The sequence below is a fragment of the Vulpes vulpes genome, chromosome 13 (assembly GCF_048418805.1).
Source record: "Vulpes vulpes isolate BD-2025 chromosome 13, VulVul3, whole genome shotgun sequence".
NCBI lineage: Eukaryota > Metazoa > Chordata > Mammalia > Carnivora > Canidae > Vulpes > Vulpes vulpes.
Genome location: NC_132792.1, coordinates 155792380 through 155806912, shown reverse-complemented (window position 1 = coordinate 155806912; position 14533 = coordinate 155792380). Strand labels below are relative to the sequence as shown.

General features: G+C 36.6%; 1 protein-coding gene across 9 annotated transcripts in view; it reads right to left on the bottom strand.

Annotated features, from left to right (window-relative positions):
* NEK7 (NIMA related kinase 7) overlaps window positions 1–14533 on the bottom strand; it is a 158271-nt gene that overhangs the window by 16423 nt on the left and 127315 nt on the right. For all 9 annotated transcript variants that reach the window (XM_072733433.1, XM_072733426.1, XM_072733429.1 and 6 more), the window contains 2 exons: window positions 8517–8611; window positions 4217–4330 (listed from right to left, as the gene is read on the bottom strand). In XM_072733433.1, the coding sequence (XP_072589534.1) occupies window positions 4217–4330; window positions 8517–8611 (209 nt within the window). The remainder of the gene's footprint in view (window positions 1–4216; window positions 4331–8516; window positions 8612–14533) is intronic.

Sequence of the window (14533 nt, the reverse complement as noted above, 5' to 3'; positions counted from 1 at the left end):
CAAGATCACCCTTATTCTCCCCTAGTTATTTCCATTTTTCACTTCTGTCTACAAACCCCTGACTCAACTTTTCAGAGCTTCCATCCAAACTTCTGTGTTCAAACCTAAAGTGAAGACAAATCTGCCAAAAGCAAACATCAAGGTACAGTTCTGTTCAATCTTTCTCATGTCTTCTTTACTTAAATTAGGAATTTCTTTTACAATAAATAAAAAGTATTTAAAGAAATATAATCTATATTCTGCATGATGTTCAGAATTTCAAAAAATATGTTGGCTCAAAAGAACTCAGTATGGAGTCATATTCTGTACTTTCTAAATAACTGTCAATATAACGTTATTCACTTTTTTTTTTCAACTTAAAGAGTCACGAGATGATTTAGTGAACAACAGTGACAATGCATACTTTTGACGACACTCCTATGACTCTCAAAGAAATTAAATACTGAAACTGAAGAAAAAAATCCGTTTTGTCTTATTTTCCAGTAAATGGACACTGGGTAATCCAGCAACGATGCTGCTTGCTGATAAGAATGGAAAATAATATAGTGAGTATTATGAAAAAAAAAATTCTCATAGCTTCTGGCCTGTCTTTTGAGTAGTTTTCTGCCTCTACTGAATGGACAGTTCTTTGGAGAAGTTTCTCTCATTCATCCAATTGTAAAATAATAGGTGTATTTTTTTTCCCATTTTTTCCTTTCATCTCACTCTTTTACTTCCTCATTCCTTCAATCAATCACTGAACCTTTTTAATACATCGGGCCCTAGAGACACACAGATAAAAAACAGTTACTGTTCTGCAGGGGCAGGAGCTAGCTGGTCTGGGGGTGAGAGCTGGGGGTGTGTGCAAAGAGACAACTGCCATGCGGTGTACCGCCAAGGAAGGGGAGTAGGATAACCTCACGCAGGAGACGATGCCCACGCTTTGCTTCAAAGAGAGGTTTGCCTGGTAAAGAACAGGGAATTGGGTGTTTCAGAAGGAGGAAGCAGCATCCATGAAATCATGGTCATCCATGGAAGTCTTAGTGGAACCCGTACTGGTAGAGCCAGGGATAGAAGAGCATATCCTGTGATCCAGAAGTCTGGAGAGACAGGCCTGGATCAGATTACAAGGGGCCTTTGGAGTCCTAATTCCTTGTACACAGTACGTGTTCGATCAAGGTCAGCTTCACAGATGTTAATTTCACAATCACTAATGATACCAAGTTTAATTAAACTTCAGAGATATCAAAAGGAAAAATACCCATCTTTTCAACTCAAGATTTTTAGGGTTAAGTACAGAAGTGCCCCACTGATTTATGGATGAGATCATTACCGGAAAAAGAAAGAATACGGAACACCAAAAGACACCGTCATAAACAAAAATATGTTAGTAAGCTACAAAATATACTTTATCCTAATATCATTCATGTACAGCTGACATATTTCAATCTAGAATCCTAATCACTTGTACATAATAGTAAAAGCATAATTCAAAAGAAAAGATTTGCCATAGAGGCTTATTTTTCCAAAGGACACTATTTCTCACTTTTGGTTTGTAACACTTGAGTGTATCTATGTTTTTTTGGAATAGAAGAAATAAAAAACATCTCAAGCTTTTAAACTCTGAGTTCTTCTAATTGGAATGACTATACCTAGAAATAAACCTTAACAGGTCCTTATACCTATTGATCAAGTCTGGCTGGGGGCAGAGCTACAATTTTCATGAAATATTCCCTTCTAAACCTCTTTGGGTAGTAGCCTCAAAAATTTAGCAGCAGTTAAATCAATCTGATAAGCTTTCAAACATATATTTAGTGGGATATTAATTTGCTTAATTTTTTTCATTTTTCAAGCAGTTCAGAGGCTGCTACCATTTTAGCTGTAAAATCGACACATAGTGAACTGGTCTTTTAATTAAGTTTGCTGTTTAAAAACTTTATATTTCGCTTTTCATTGTTTCCTATCATTTGCAATGCTAAAAAATTAAATGACAATTTGAACTTTTAAAAGATCCCAAAAGCCAACCATATAAGGAAATAATAAGATGCCCTGAAAGTATGGCAGCATCAAATCTGTTCAGGTTTTTTGCTCCCATAAATTCTGAATAATTATTTTACAAACAGAGTTCCTACTTAAGGGGAGAAATAATATTTATTAGCACATCTGCATTTCAAAGCTCTTGATCTGAGAACTTTTCTCCATAACTGAACGGATTACAGTAACATTTCTTAAGTCTGTGTTTTTCATACCTCATTTCTTTACTAAGCATTCCTTTCCTTGTTTACCTAGTTTCATAAAGCCTTCTATTTCACCACAGCATAAGGATGGATTTACCATATGAGGAGCTGTACTGTCTTTTCTGGAAAGTACGCCACAGAACGTGTTTTGCTTTATATCTCTTTTCGAAACTGGTAACTATATAGAGTGAAGTAAAAAGTGGAATCTTATTTTCCTTTCCCAACTCTGAGACCTTCTATCTGGGCCAGACTTTGATATTTGCCCCTTGGCTGAGAATCCGCATATCCAACTTCACACTTAGCTGCAGTGAAGTAGCCCTGCAGGCAGGCCGACTTCAACGAACCACTAGTGGTATCATCATTAAAATCCTGCTGAAGGTCACCATGGTAACCGCCTGCTGAGGCTTCACTGCCGCACTCGGCATCTCCTAATCAGCTACCATGTGAAATGCAAATTCAGACAGTCTGAAAATTAGTCAAGAAGAATAGGGGATGAGGATGCAGATATGTGAAATATTCATGCGCTTCATGGAAAAAAGAAGACAGCATGAATGACACAACAAAGAGCGGCCCCTGACATTCTTGCCATCATTTTGCATTATTGTTCACACCCTACTGTATTTCCAGGCCTAGAGTTCTGAAGTTGGTTTTGTGAAATGCCATATTTATATTCTGTACCCAAAATAGTAATTAAAAATGGCTAACATAACAGCATTAATATCAAATAAAGATAATACTTCTAAATTATCATCACTACCTTATAAGAGTTTATTTTAATCACCTGAATACAAAGGCTATGAAACAAACAACAACAAAAAACCCCAGGCATCATTGATTATTAGTATCAAAATCACAGAAAAAAAAAGGTACTTATAACATTCTAGGGTCTCAAGTGCTTTACATATGGTAAAAATTCTTTAGAGATATTTATTTATTATTCAAGTTACACTGACTCAATTTTCCTTATCTAAAACTGAAACCGATTGCTATTCATTTCAAGATAGAAAGAGTGACAAGACCACGTAATAAGTGAATGTTATAATTGTTTTATATTTTTTCTTTGCTCCTTGCCATTTCCCTTGGGCAAAAAATCTGTTGTTCATGAGAGGGTGAGGTGTCCTAACTCAAGACAGTGTTTTCTCCAGGTAGATTCCCCAAGTAAGCTTTCCAAAAAGTCATGTGAACACATTTAGTTACCCCAAGATACTGCTGTTCTGCATATCTCTTCCTTAAACACTGGCAAAATCCTGATGTAGTGGGCTAAAATGGGAGATGTTTTGTTCAATAAAAGACCGTATATGTTGGGTAGAGCCAAAAGAATTCATTTCAGTGGGTTACCGAAGCAAGCAAGGATTCAGACTCAGGCTTGAATAGAGTCTTCTAGAATTTCCCATCCCATCCAATATAGGTTTCAACAGGTCTGCTGATGATAACCTCAAAACCTTTCCCACAGGAATCTGCTGCAACAGCAAGGCGGTGACAGGACAGGCGTGGTCGCGGGAGGGAGGGTAAAGCTCAAAGCACACGGTTGAGAGAGACACAGCTAAAAGACGGAGGATTCAAATTTTGGAGAAAATGGACGAGAGGGATGTTCTGCCAAAGGAGAAAGTTGTAATGGTGCATCTAAGACTGTGAGAATGAGGAGGGGCCTCACTGAGAAGGGCACCAACGTGCTGGTCACCTCGAGCTGGGGTTTGAGCATGAACTCTGCCTTTCGCCATGTTCGCTATGCTACAGAGTCAGCCCTCTCTCTCCTCACACCCAGGAGGCGACCAGTTTCACACCCCATGCCGTGCTACGTTCCACGCCATGTTAGGAACTGCAGAGTCAACCCTTTAGACAGGAAGTCTCCAAGAGAAGGAAAACAGAGTGAAAAGTGGCTATGTCTGCCACTATACTCGTCATTTGAGGTTCTGGATAGAAAAAAAAAAATTCTTAATAAAATGCAAACGTTAGCAAAATGAACAACAGACAAACACATGGACTGAAAAATGACTTACTTCCTCTGAATAGTGATCTGAAGGGAGAGGTGGGTAGTCACACTGTTCTATCTTCTTACACAGCGAGTACAAATTCATTTTGTCGCCATAGAAAGGACTCTGTAACGCAGCCATCTGTAAAATGCTCCCAATGAAACTGATATAGTTACATGGTAACTTTTAAAGGTTGATTTCATCAAGTATATTACAGTGAGGTAGAAAATAGTTACAAATACTTTAAATCAAGTTATCTGGGCATTTTGATTTTTATGAATATTCCTCTCTAGGAATTTTAGTAAGCTCTAAACTTAAAATTCCCTAAAAGGAAGAAATGGTTAGCACATATTTACATATATTTTATATATATATATATATATATATACACACACACACACACACACACACACACACACATATATTTACACACACATACATATATGACATAAAGCAGGATCAAGAAAAAGAACAGAGAGTAACTTAGAACTCTTTGTAAATATAATGCCGTAAAAACAACTAATATATCTCATGACTAAACAGACATCAGCGGTATATATCAACCATGCCAGGGTCAAAGTGTCACTAAAGTGAACAGCAATTGGAAATGAATTATAATCTAAGCAATGGTTTAGGGAGTAGAATTTATACCATTTTATACTACATGATGGTTTCTGTAGGGAAGGATTATTTTGAGAAAATAAAGTCTTCTCCATCTGAATATTGCAACTGACCCTCAAGTAGTTCACAATGAGATAGAACTTCCTTTTCTTTTGATAATGCCTCAAAAACACTAAATATGCTCAAAAGCCCTCTGAGTCACAGCCGCTACTTCAAGGCATCTGAATGAGATTTCTATGCAGGGGGAAAAAAAAAGACTCAAAGAATGATCAACTTTAAAAAAGACATTATTGAATTTAAATTTATTTTAAGACAAGGTTCTAACTTGACATTTAAAGTGCAAGCAAGTACTGTGGTAAGCAGGGTTACAAACTAAAAAATTCAATTTAAAATGTTCGCATCCTGTTCAAAACCTTCTAAATCTTTGAACCGCAGCAGCAAGAATACAACACGGAGTGTGAGGCTGCCCCAAAGTCAGTCACCCTTTTCTACATGTGCTAATAAGTTTGATTTTGGAAGGACAATGTGTACATTCCCCAGACAGGCAGAGTGTGTGTGAAACACGCTAGTCCATGCTGTGCTACTCAGTGAGCGTCAGTGGGGACAGGACAAGCTGAAAATGGCTCTCATCTGTCTTGTGGTGCTCCAGACAGAGCTTTAACTCCTTCGGAGCCTTAAACGAGGAGGGGACGGCACTAGAATTCAAACCTGCAGAGTAGCTTGGCATAGTTTTTACTGAGCCTACGTTTGATAGGAAACCTACATAAACCTATACACAACCACCTTAGGAATGGCTGTTCCACCTGAGGAGAGAAAAGTAAAAACAATATAAATGGCCCTAAACATGTCATTTCCATCTGCGAGGAAATTTCCAGAAGAGCAGCCATCAGTAATAACACGGGGTTTTTTTGGTTTCTTTTGTTTAAAATGCAAGGACACTTTATGACAGGGTATCATAAAGGCCACCTAAAAAAAAACACATTGTATGTATAAACTATAGTCTTTCCATGTTTGCAAAAACCCTACGTAAATGTACATCTATTCATAATCATATGCTAGGAGTTCATTACAGTACTTTTGTCTCGATACTGCAGTGTTAAAAAAAAAAAAATCTGAATGTCCCCTAAGGAGTTAAAACAGGAATAGTATATTTTCATGCATCTCCTGCTTTGACAGATGAAAAATGTCAACTGTCCTGTTTTTATTTTCAAGCTTTTGCACTATTCATCTGGTTCATTAGTGCATCTCGATGCTGCCCCTGACAGCTGCTCGCCCTCTCCTCCCAGCAGCTGAATTTTTCAGGCTAATTTGATCCTCCACACTGAGACGATCGCTGGAATGATTGACTTGCTCCCTGACCTCCAGGGTCTGACTTTCCTGATTAGTATTCTGGGGGTGTCGGAGGGACGGAAGCCCACTGTCTGTCTTCGGGGCTGGTGGCAGCTCTCTTTTTTTTTGAACTGTAAGCCACCAACCTACAACCCTGTAAGGATGCAATTGCTGCGCTGAACAATAAAGGAAATGTGTAAAACCTACTTTTCCATGTAAAGGTCCGTGTAGCAAAAGCACAGCATCTTGATTTTAATTAGTAAAGTCTACTTTGTTGCATATCAATTAAAACTGTACTGATAGGGTTTTTTTTTTTTTTTTTTTTTTTTTTTTTAGGTTTCAGGAATATTTGAAAGTCTAATTTTCTGAGTTTAAAATACATTTTCAAAAAAGCTTCCCACTCCTTCATTGTTAATCGTAAATTCTTAGTGGGATATAATATAAAATGTCCATGAGAGGTTGTGGCCAATTTTTTAAAGCTAAACTGCTGGGTATTTCTATTAACATTATATTGAAACATAACTGGAAGGAGATAGAACATAAAGGTAAATTAAATCTTCAGAAAAATTTTAGTTCTTCCACATGACTTGCGTAAAGGAACTGAGAAGACTCACTGGTATGAAAAACTAACATTATCACGATAAATACTTTAGCTCAAAATCATCCAGCACATAAAACTCATGGATATAGGAGTGTCCAAAGAAATAATTTCTATTTTGGTGATCATTTTAAATATACAGAAAAATGGGCACTGCCTCTCAAAGGCAAATCCAGAATGTGAAGAATTATTTCAGTTTTGACATAAGAACCCAGCAGCCCTAGGAGAATTTACAAACTTCTCAAGGAAATATTACCTTAATTGAACTTTTTCTGTTTACATTTGATCTTGTTAGTGCAAACCACTTTGCTGTTTATTTTCAGGAGCTTAAAAGGAAAATGCCACTTTGATAATATTAGACTATGGCCTGAGGAACCTAATGTTACCTAAACAAATATAAAATATTTATAAGTGTACAAAGTGACTTTTAAACATTACAGTAATTTAATATAATCAGACCAATTCTTTTCCATATTGTATCAAATTAGTAACAGCATATAATATAGTGAGCATAATCTCTTGTAATCTCATGTGCACACATAAAAACATATTCTGTCATATCACTAATTCACAATTTTTCATAATAAAAATTATCCTAGGAAAGTTATTTAAGAACACTTAAAAACCTGTTCTTTTAAAGTGGTCATCATTAGTCACTTTACCAGGAAGAACAAAATGAAAAAATCTCAGGTTCCTTAAGTTAAAGAAATCTAAATCTGCAAGCCATAATATAGTAATTAAAGATCATGATACACATTAAAAAAATTAAACCTCCTAATGCTCTACTTCCAAGTAATGGTTGGGCAATTAAAATAGACCATCTCATCCTGTGGTTCTCATTTAAGTCAGGACGAGACTTAAAATACACAAAATATAGAGTAAGAAATACATTGGTTTCTATCTACCGCTTAAGATTTCTTTTGTAATACATTAAAATGTGGAAACGACTCCATGTATTATTTTCCTTCATTTTATTTTATTAAAATAGTTACTCAGATGTAGACTAACCTTTAACTAACAGCTCTGACTTAAAGCCTGTATCACTAGGAAAATTACCAGTCGACTAAAAAATAAATTTACATAAGTCACTAGTCTTGAGTGCTTTTTGATACCATTTCTCTATAACGTGGATGTAAAAGGTGCTCATAATATGCTTTTTTCCTACCCAACCAAATTACTGCATTGCACTATTTGCTAGAAGATATACCTAGATGATTCCATTTTGATAAATTATCACCAGAACAGGAGAGTATTTCACTAAGCTTTACCAATACAACTGTTACTCATGAAAATGAAATTAAGTGGTAACCTAGAAAAATTATCTATTTACCTATTATCCTTAAAGCTAAATTACTCTATGTAAGAGTGAAAGAAATATTGAAAAAGACATTTACCATGCTTTCATGTTTTAAATCCATTCCATTATACCTCTCCTGCTACGCATGAATAAGCAAATAAACATTTACAGATATTCAAATGTACATTTTTATAAATAAGATATGCAGAAGAACATCATATTAACATTAAAAACATGTTTAAAATAAGATTCTCACTAAAAGGAAACAATTTAAAAATATTTAGAGGAAGTAAGTGTGCAGGAATGCATAGGTACCATTACAAAAGCAGTTACTAAAGTCAACGAGTTAACCTTTCCTAATTAAAAAGCTAATTCTTAAACGCCATCCAGAAAAATAAATAAGTGTATACTATAAGGAGAGAGGAAATATATTACAGTAACTAAAACTACATCAATATATGGACTTTATCAACATTACCTACCTCATACAGTAGACAGCCAAGAGACCAGATGTCAGATTTGAAGTTGTATCCATTTTCATGTATTCTCTCTGGAGACATGTAATAAGGTGTACCCACTGCAAAAAAACAAACCAAACAAAACAAGAGGAGTAGAAGAATGAAGATGCAGCTGTGGTAAGAAATTTTACACCCAATATTCTAGGTTAAAACGTGTCACCAAAATCATTTCTTAGAATCGGGAAATTGCTTTTGCGAATACTTTAGACTACTTAATTTCCTCTTTTCCCTGATCCTTAAAAGCACATCATCTATCCTATATTAAAAAGGGTGTGGTGAGTTAAACTTTTGATCGATTCAGGGAGAATCTCGGGAGCATAACTAAAGGAGAAACAAGGAATCCTAACAAGAAAATCTACTTAAGTGAGTCACATTGGCTTCATTTCTTTATCTTGAAAAAAAAATATGGCTTGCATATCCCAAATAATTAAGCATGGTCCCATAATCATTTAAATGTAACCATTAATATATAACAATTTAGTACTGTATATAAATAAACCGTGCTCATTAACTTTAATAGAAACACTCCTTAGAACACAGTCGTAGTGCTTAAAATTATGAGTGAAATAATCATTAACCTTCAGTATCCTACTTACTACCATTTCAGAGAGAATACAACAGACTGTTGTACATCAAAGGGTTATATGATAACATATGTGAAAAGTCACTGACATCTCTGGAAAAAATGTCTGAGTCATTGCTACTGAGACTTTTTTTAAAGACAGGACACTCTAGATAATTTTTATTTTTGTTTCTTTTGATGTACTTACACTTGTTTCCCTTTCTAATGGCCATTTTAGAAAATGCTAATATGATAAATGATAACGTAACAAATTAAGATTTATTAAGTATTTAAAAGCAAAGCATATATTATTTTTAATATTTTTAAGGTACTTTCAAAGGGAATATCTTAAATTTCAAATTTAGATGGCGATTTCACCACCATTAGCCTAAGGCTTTTTTTTTTTTTTTTTCCGCTAAACAGAGAATCAAAGTTTGAGAACGGTATTTTGGCATTTCACTTGCTTGAGGCAAGACCTACCAAAAATATGCTGCTAGTCATGGAGAGAAGGGTATTCTCCTTTTTCTATTAATTTCCAAGAACTCCCCAGACACTCAGTGTAAACCTTAATGAGACTGTAAGTCCCAGGACTGAACAGGGAACAGGAAGAGTCGTGCCAATAATCAAAGCATTATCCTCAAAGGCAGGACTCAGTTTTCCAAAAGAAGAGGGTTGTAGCCTAATAGTTGTGCGTGGAAACTATCCTGCACGGGGGGTGAAAACACCATGAGCTGTGCCTTGGCAAGAAATCCTACCTCTACTGGAATGAGTCCGTTTTTACTAGTAACGGGGACAGTCCTGGTCAGAATGAACAAAAGGGAAGTGTTTATGGGAAGTGGAGACGTGAAGAAAGAACGGGCACACAGGAGGATAAAATAAATTTAAATAAAATATGAACCCTTCACATAGGAGATTAAGACAAACGTTGAGAAATAAATTATGTCAGTGTGGCATTTACTTCGAAGACAAGTAAACCTGCCGATCTCCGTCAGGGCCAGAGAAGCCAAGGAACGTTCAGGAATAGTCAGGATTTTAAACAATCTGGACGGTTATTGGGGAAAATAAACACGAGCTCTCCAGCTTTGGGAGTTCCAACCACTTTCCCTGGCAGTTTGCATAAGCGGCACCATTACCCGAGGTATTTACACCCCGTCTCCACTTAGGGAAGGGTGGTGGGGACAGCTGGAATAATCAGGGGGCTCTGTGCACAGGCTCCTAGTTTCAGGACATAAAGCAAGTGACTGGCAGTGAGGAATGTGCAGAGAGAGGCTTCACGGAATCCACAGGGGGCGAGTGAAAACACTGAGGCTTGAAGGTTCAGAGTTTACCAGAAGCAAAGGTAATTTTAACCAGTAGCTCTGGGAAACCTGCTGATACATGAGGGGTTTGATAGGAGTGTGAAAGATTGATGATAGGGAAAAAGAAGAACAAATGCTAGCATTTTACAGAGATTAGCCCCAGCATAACACCTTAGCTGCAACACCACTGAACTCAAGGACAACCTGCGAGTGAAGGAAGCAGAAGAAAAGAATGAGGAGGAATTCGACTCAGCTGGACTTTCGATGCAAACAGTTTTAATGGGAGGGAAAGCCTTTTCTAAGGAGCTGCTGGAGGTCATTACAAAAAGTGACATGTATAGGGTTAAGGCTGATACCGTAAACTTACACGCTGGTGCTTCTCCATATTATAAATAACAAACTTCCTTATGCTAAGTATGCGGATTTTCTTTAAGTATTTAAATTATGTCTAGATCTTGAATATACATTAAAATGTAAATCTAAGGATGCTACTCACCTTTTTGATTGACACATTTCCAAAAGAGTCATTATGTAGGAAGAGGAGAAAGTTTGTAGCCTGCACTACAATGATTAATTGGATAAATTCATAATTAACGGCTGAGCACAGCGTAAGAGGGCGTTTCCTCTTGCTCCCTCTTAGAGGCTCCCCCAAGGGCGCCTCCGCTGGGGACCAGGGCTCTCCCACGGACTCTGAGCAGAGGCTGAGCCCCATCACAGAAGCGGACTCGGCCTTCCTCTCTACCTAGCAGAGAGGTCGAGAAGTTGCAAGTGCTCAGGAAAATCTGAAATACCTTTAAATGCAGGGATAGGCCGTCTACATTCCCAACTTAAGGGATATATAATCATTTCCTAAACGTTTTTTTTTTAAAAAAAAACAACAACAACAACAACCACCCACGACAGCTGTGTCTATTATTACTACTGCCTCAAGAATGCTGTGACTTCCTCTCACAGCTGTATAAGAAAAGGGAGCGTTGTAGAGTGATACGATTAGACGTTAAAACCAGCATGCAAATTACTAGGTGCTGAGGAGCACGGAGATGGCAGGTTGAGTAATTCTACTAATCTTTCGAGAATTTAAGGCTGTAGCTAAAATGGGACTGTACTTTACTATAGCAGATACTTATGCCATTTTAACCTCCTGATATGTGTGAAAGTAAGAACTGGATGATAGCATCATAAAAGAAAAAAAAAAACAAGAGAAAGGCTGATATTAGGGGAAAATTGCTAACAACTGAAAATGCTATCTCTGACCTTTCTTTAAAATATACTCAGACAATCACCCAAATATAAACCAATTTTAATTGCATTAACGGACTTATTCTAGCTGTATGAGAAAAGTTCTACACTGTATATACTCTGTTAACAATAAATGCATTCTAAAATTTATCCTGAACAAAATGAAGACTGCTTTCCAGAAGTTCTACCTAATGTTCAAGAGAATCAAAAAACTCTGCTAACATGCTATTATGGAATATATGACTAAATTAATTAATAACTTCTCCTCTACAGAACAAGCCATATGCAGAATTTTTTCAACATTTAGTAGTACAATTTCTGCAAAGGCTTGAATTGAGAAAATAACAGGACTACCGAGGTATCTGTTTATATGGTTAGAGTGGGTTGCTGTTTTTTGTTTCGTTTTGTTGGTTTTAAAAAAGGAATACAGGGCAAAACCAGTCAAAGGTCAAGAAATCTGTTTCACATCTTACCTCACTAACTAGCCAGGGCTACTTAACTTCTCTTTTTGTTCACTTTCCTCCCTCTGAGATGCAGGGATGAGAAGGAGATGATTTTTGAGATCATTTTGCTCTAAATTCTGTGGCACTCATAAAAACCCTATAAAAATCCGCATGGAAAGTGAAATGGAAAAAAGTAATATATTCCTTTTTTAAGCTATTCCACAGGACAGCTGAGTGAAGCGCTTTAAGTCAGAGAGTACAAAACAAGCAAATTCAGTTTAGAAATGTTGCTTCTTTCTTAGAATTAAAGCAAACAGCAGAAGAGAAAGCTTTGAACCTGCCTAGTTGGGAACATTAAAAGAACCTGAGTCATCTTATACCTCGGTTTGATTTTTAAAAATATACAGAAAATATACAACGTCAGGGAATAAGAATTTTCATTCTTCCCTTCATACCCTTAAATCAGCCCAGAAATTATGCTGGCAAACTTAACAGAGAGAGGCCAAATGTATTTAATTGTTAGGAGTATTATCTAAGGTTAAAGCAGAATGGCTGAGCGGAGGAGGAGGAGTATTTTTTCTGCAAAAGACCATTCTAAAATAAAATTTGTCATCTTTTAAGCACAACAGATGACATTTAAGAGCTTTAATAATGAGGAGGGCGAAAACTCCAGGAAATTGTATTGTTATTGTTACTCTGCTCTATGCACTGTGTTAGATGCAATCCATGCATTATCTGGCTGAACTTTTTTAACAGATGTTTAGCAGGTCCCTACTACAGGGCACACACGGTTCCAGGTGCTGGGGAGATAAGAAGCAAACAGATTAATTCCTGATCTCATGGGGGCTCATGCACTAGTGAAATGGGGACTGTTATGAAGCAGCTTCAGGAGACTTACTATTGTTACCTTGTTTTAGGGAAGAGGCTTTGGGAGGTCAGATAATCTGCCCAAGATCACAAAATGGGTACAGTGTGGACTTGGGAATTCAAACCAGGTAGTTCTGTCCCTTGCATTTATATAGATGCTTATTCCATGAAAACTGATCACTGTGAAGTGAAACAGAACTAAGCAATAACAACAGCAAAAAAAAAAAAAAAAAAAAAATCTGTATCTTTCCAAATTAAGAAACAGAGAAATCTAAAAGTCAGTATGTATAATATGAAAAGCTAGGAGTAAGGGTCTGGGTTCAATGGGCTACATGTGGAAATTGTGCGACTTTGCAGCTACTCTGGTTGTTTTAAATACATTCTCGTTAACAGTGATGGAGAGGTTAAATGTGCACAGTTTAATACTAGATAATAGCTTCTTCCTGGAGCCATTAAGTCTAGAAAGGATTGAAAGTTAAAAATAAATCAGTGAAAGTCACCTATAGTACAGACTGAACATATGCTGCCTGTACAGCCCCAAACCACCTTGGACTAAGAAGGGGAATAAGCCAAAGGAAGATCCACAGAGAGGTGCTAGGGAAAGGTGTGGGGAAAACCAGTAGGTGACCACAGGTGGCACTTGGCACCAAAAATGAAACTGTTTTAATGCCTGGTTCAAGAACACTAATTTCCCAAGTTGAAATCAGAAGCTATATCACACTTGGAAATAGTGTGGGGAACATGAATTGTACACTCAAGAGACTCCGGTGTGAAAATTCTGATATCTGGTTTGAGTGATAGCCATGCATTTACTCTTCTGGCAATATCACAAAATCTGAGAACCATTTGTCTCATTGTGGAAGGTAAAGAGGAGTTCAAACAATCCTGTAACAACTCCAACAACATAATTTCCCCCCAAGGGGTTTCAAATATTTTCTAGCACAAGGATCAGTATCAGAAAGTCCTAGCCAGCTTTTTCTTTTTAATCTATACCATCTTCAGGATGTCCAACAAACACATGTAATAGCTAAATTCACACACGAACATACAAAGAGAAAATTCTCCATCTTTCTTCTTTAGGAGGACAGTATGAAAGCACATAAAATGGATATTGCAACATTATTAATCTAACTATTCTCATTTGTTTTTCTCTTTTCCAGTAGTCAGACAGGAGACACTTCATTGTTTATAACAGATGCACCTATGACGCAAATAGATTTGTTAAATAACAGCCAACCACCTCCAATTACTTATACACACCTTTGGAGTATATAATGAGTTTAGATTTTATAGCAGATTAGCTTTTCTAACTAAGTTTTGTTAAAATTTACTTTTTATCTCCTCCTATATTCTAGTCCATCAAGGAGTAAGCCACTCAAGAAGCAGGACTGGAACTAAGGAGAGAAGTTCCTGGAAAACTAAACTTTTGTTAAAACACACGCACACACAAAAAACAAAACGGTGTCAATAAATGAACAAGAATGACAGAGAAAACTCATCTGCAAAATTCCTACCATGCCAAGTATGGTATATTTTTCCCTAAAAAGCAAATGTACATCACAATCCAATAAA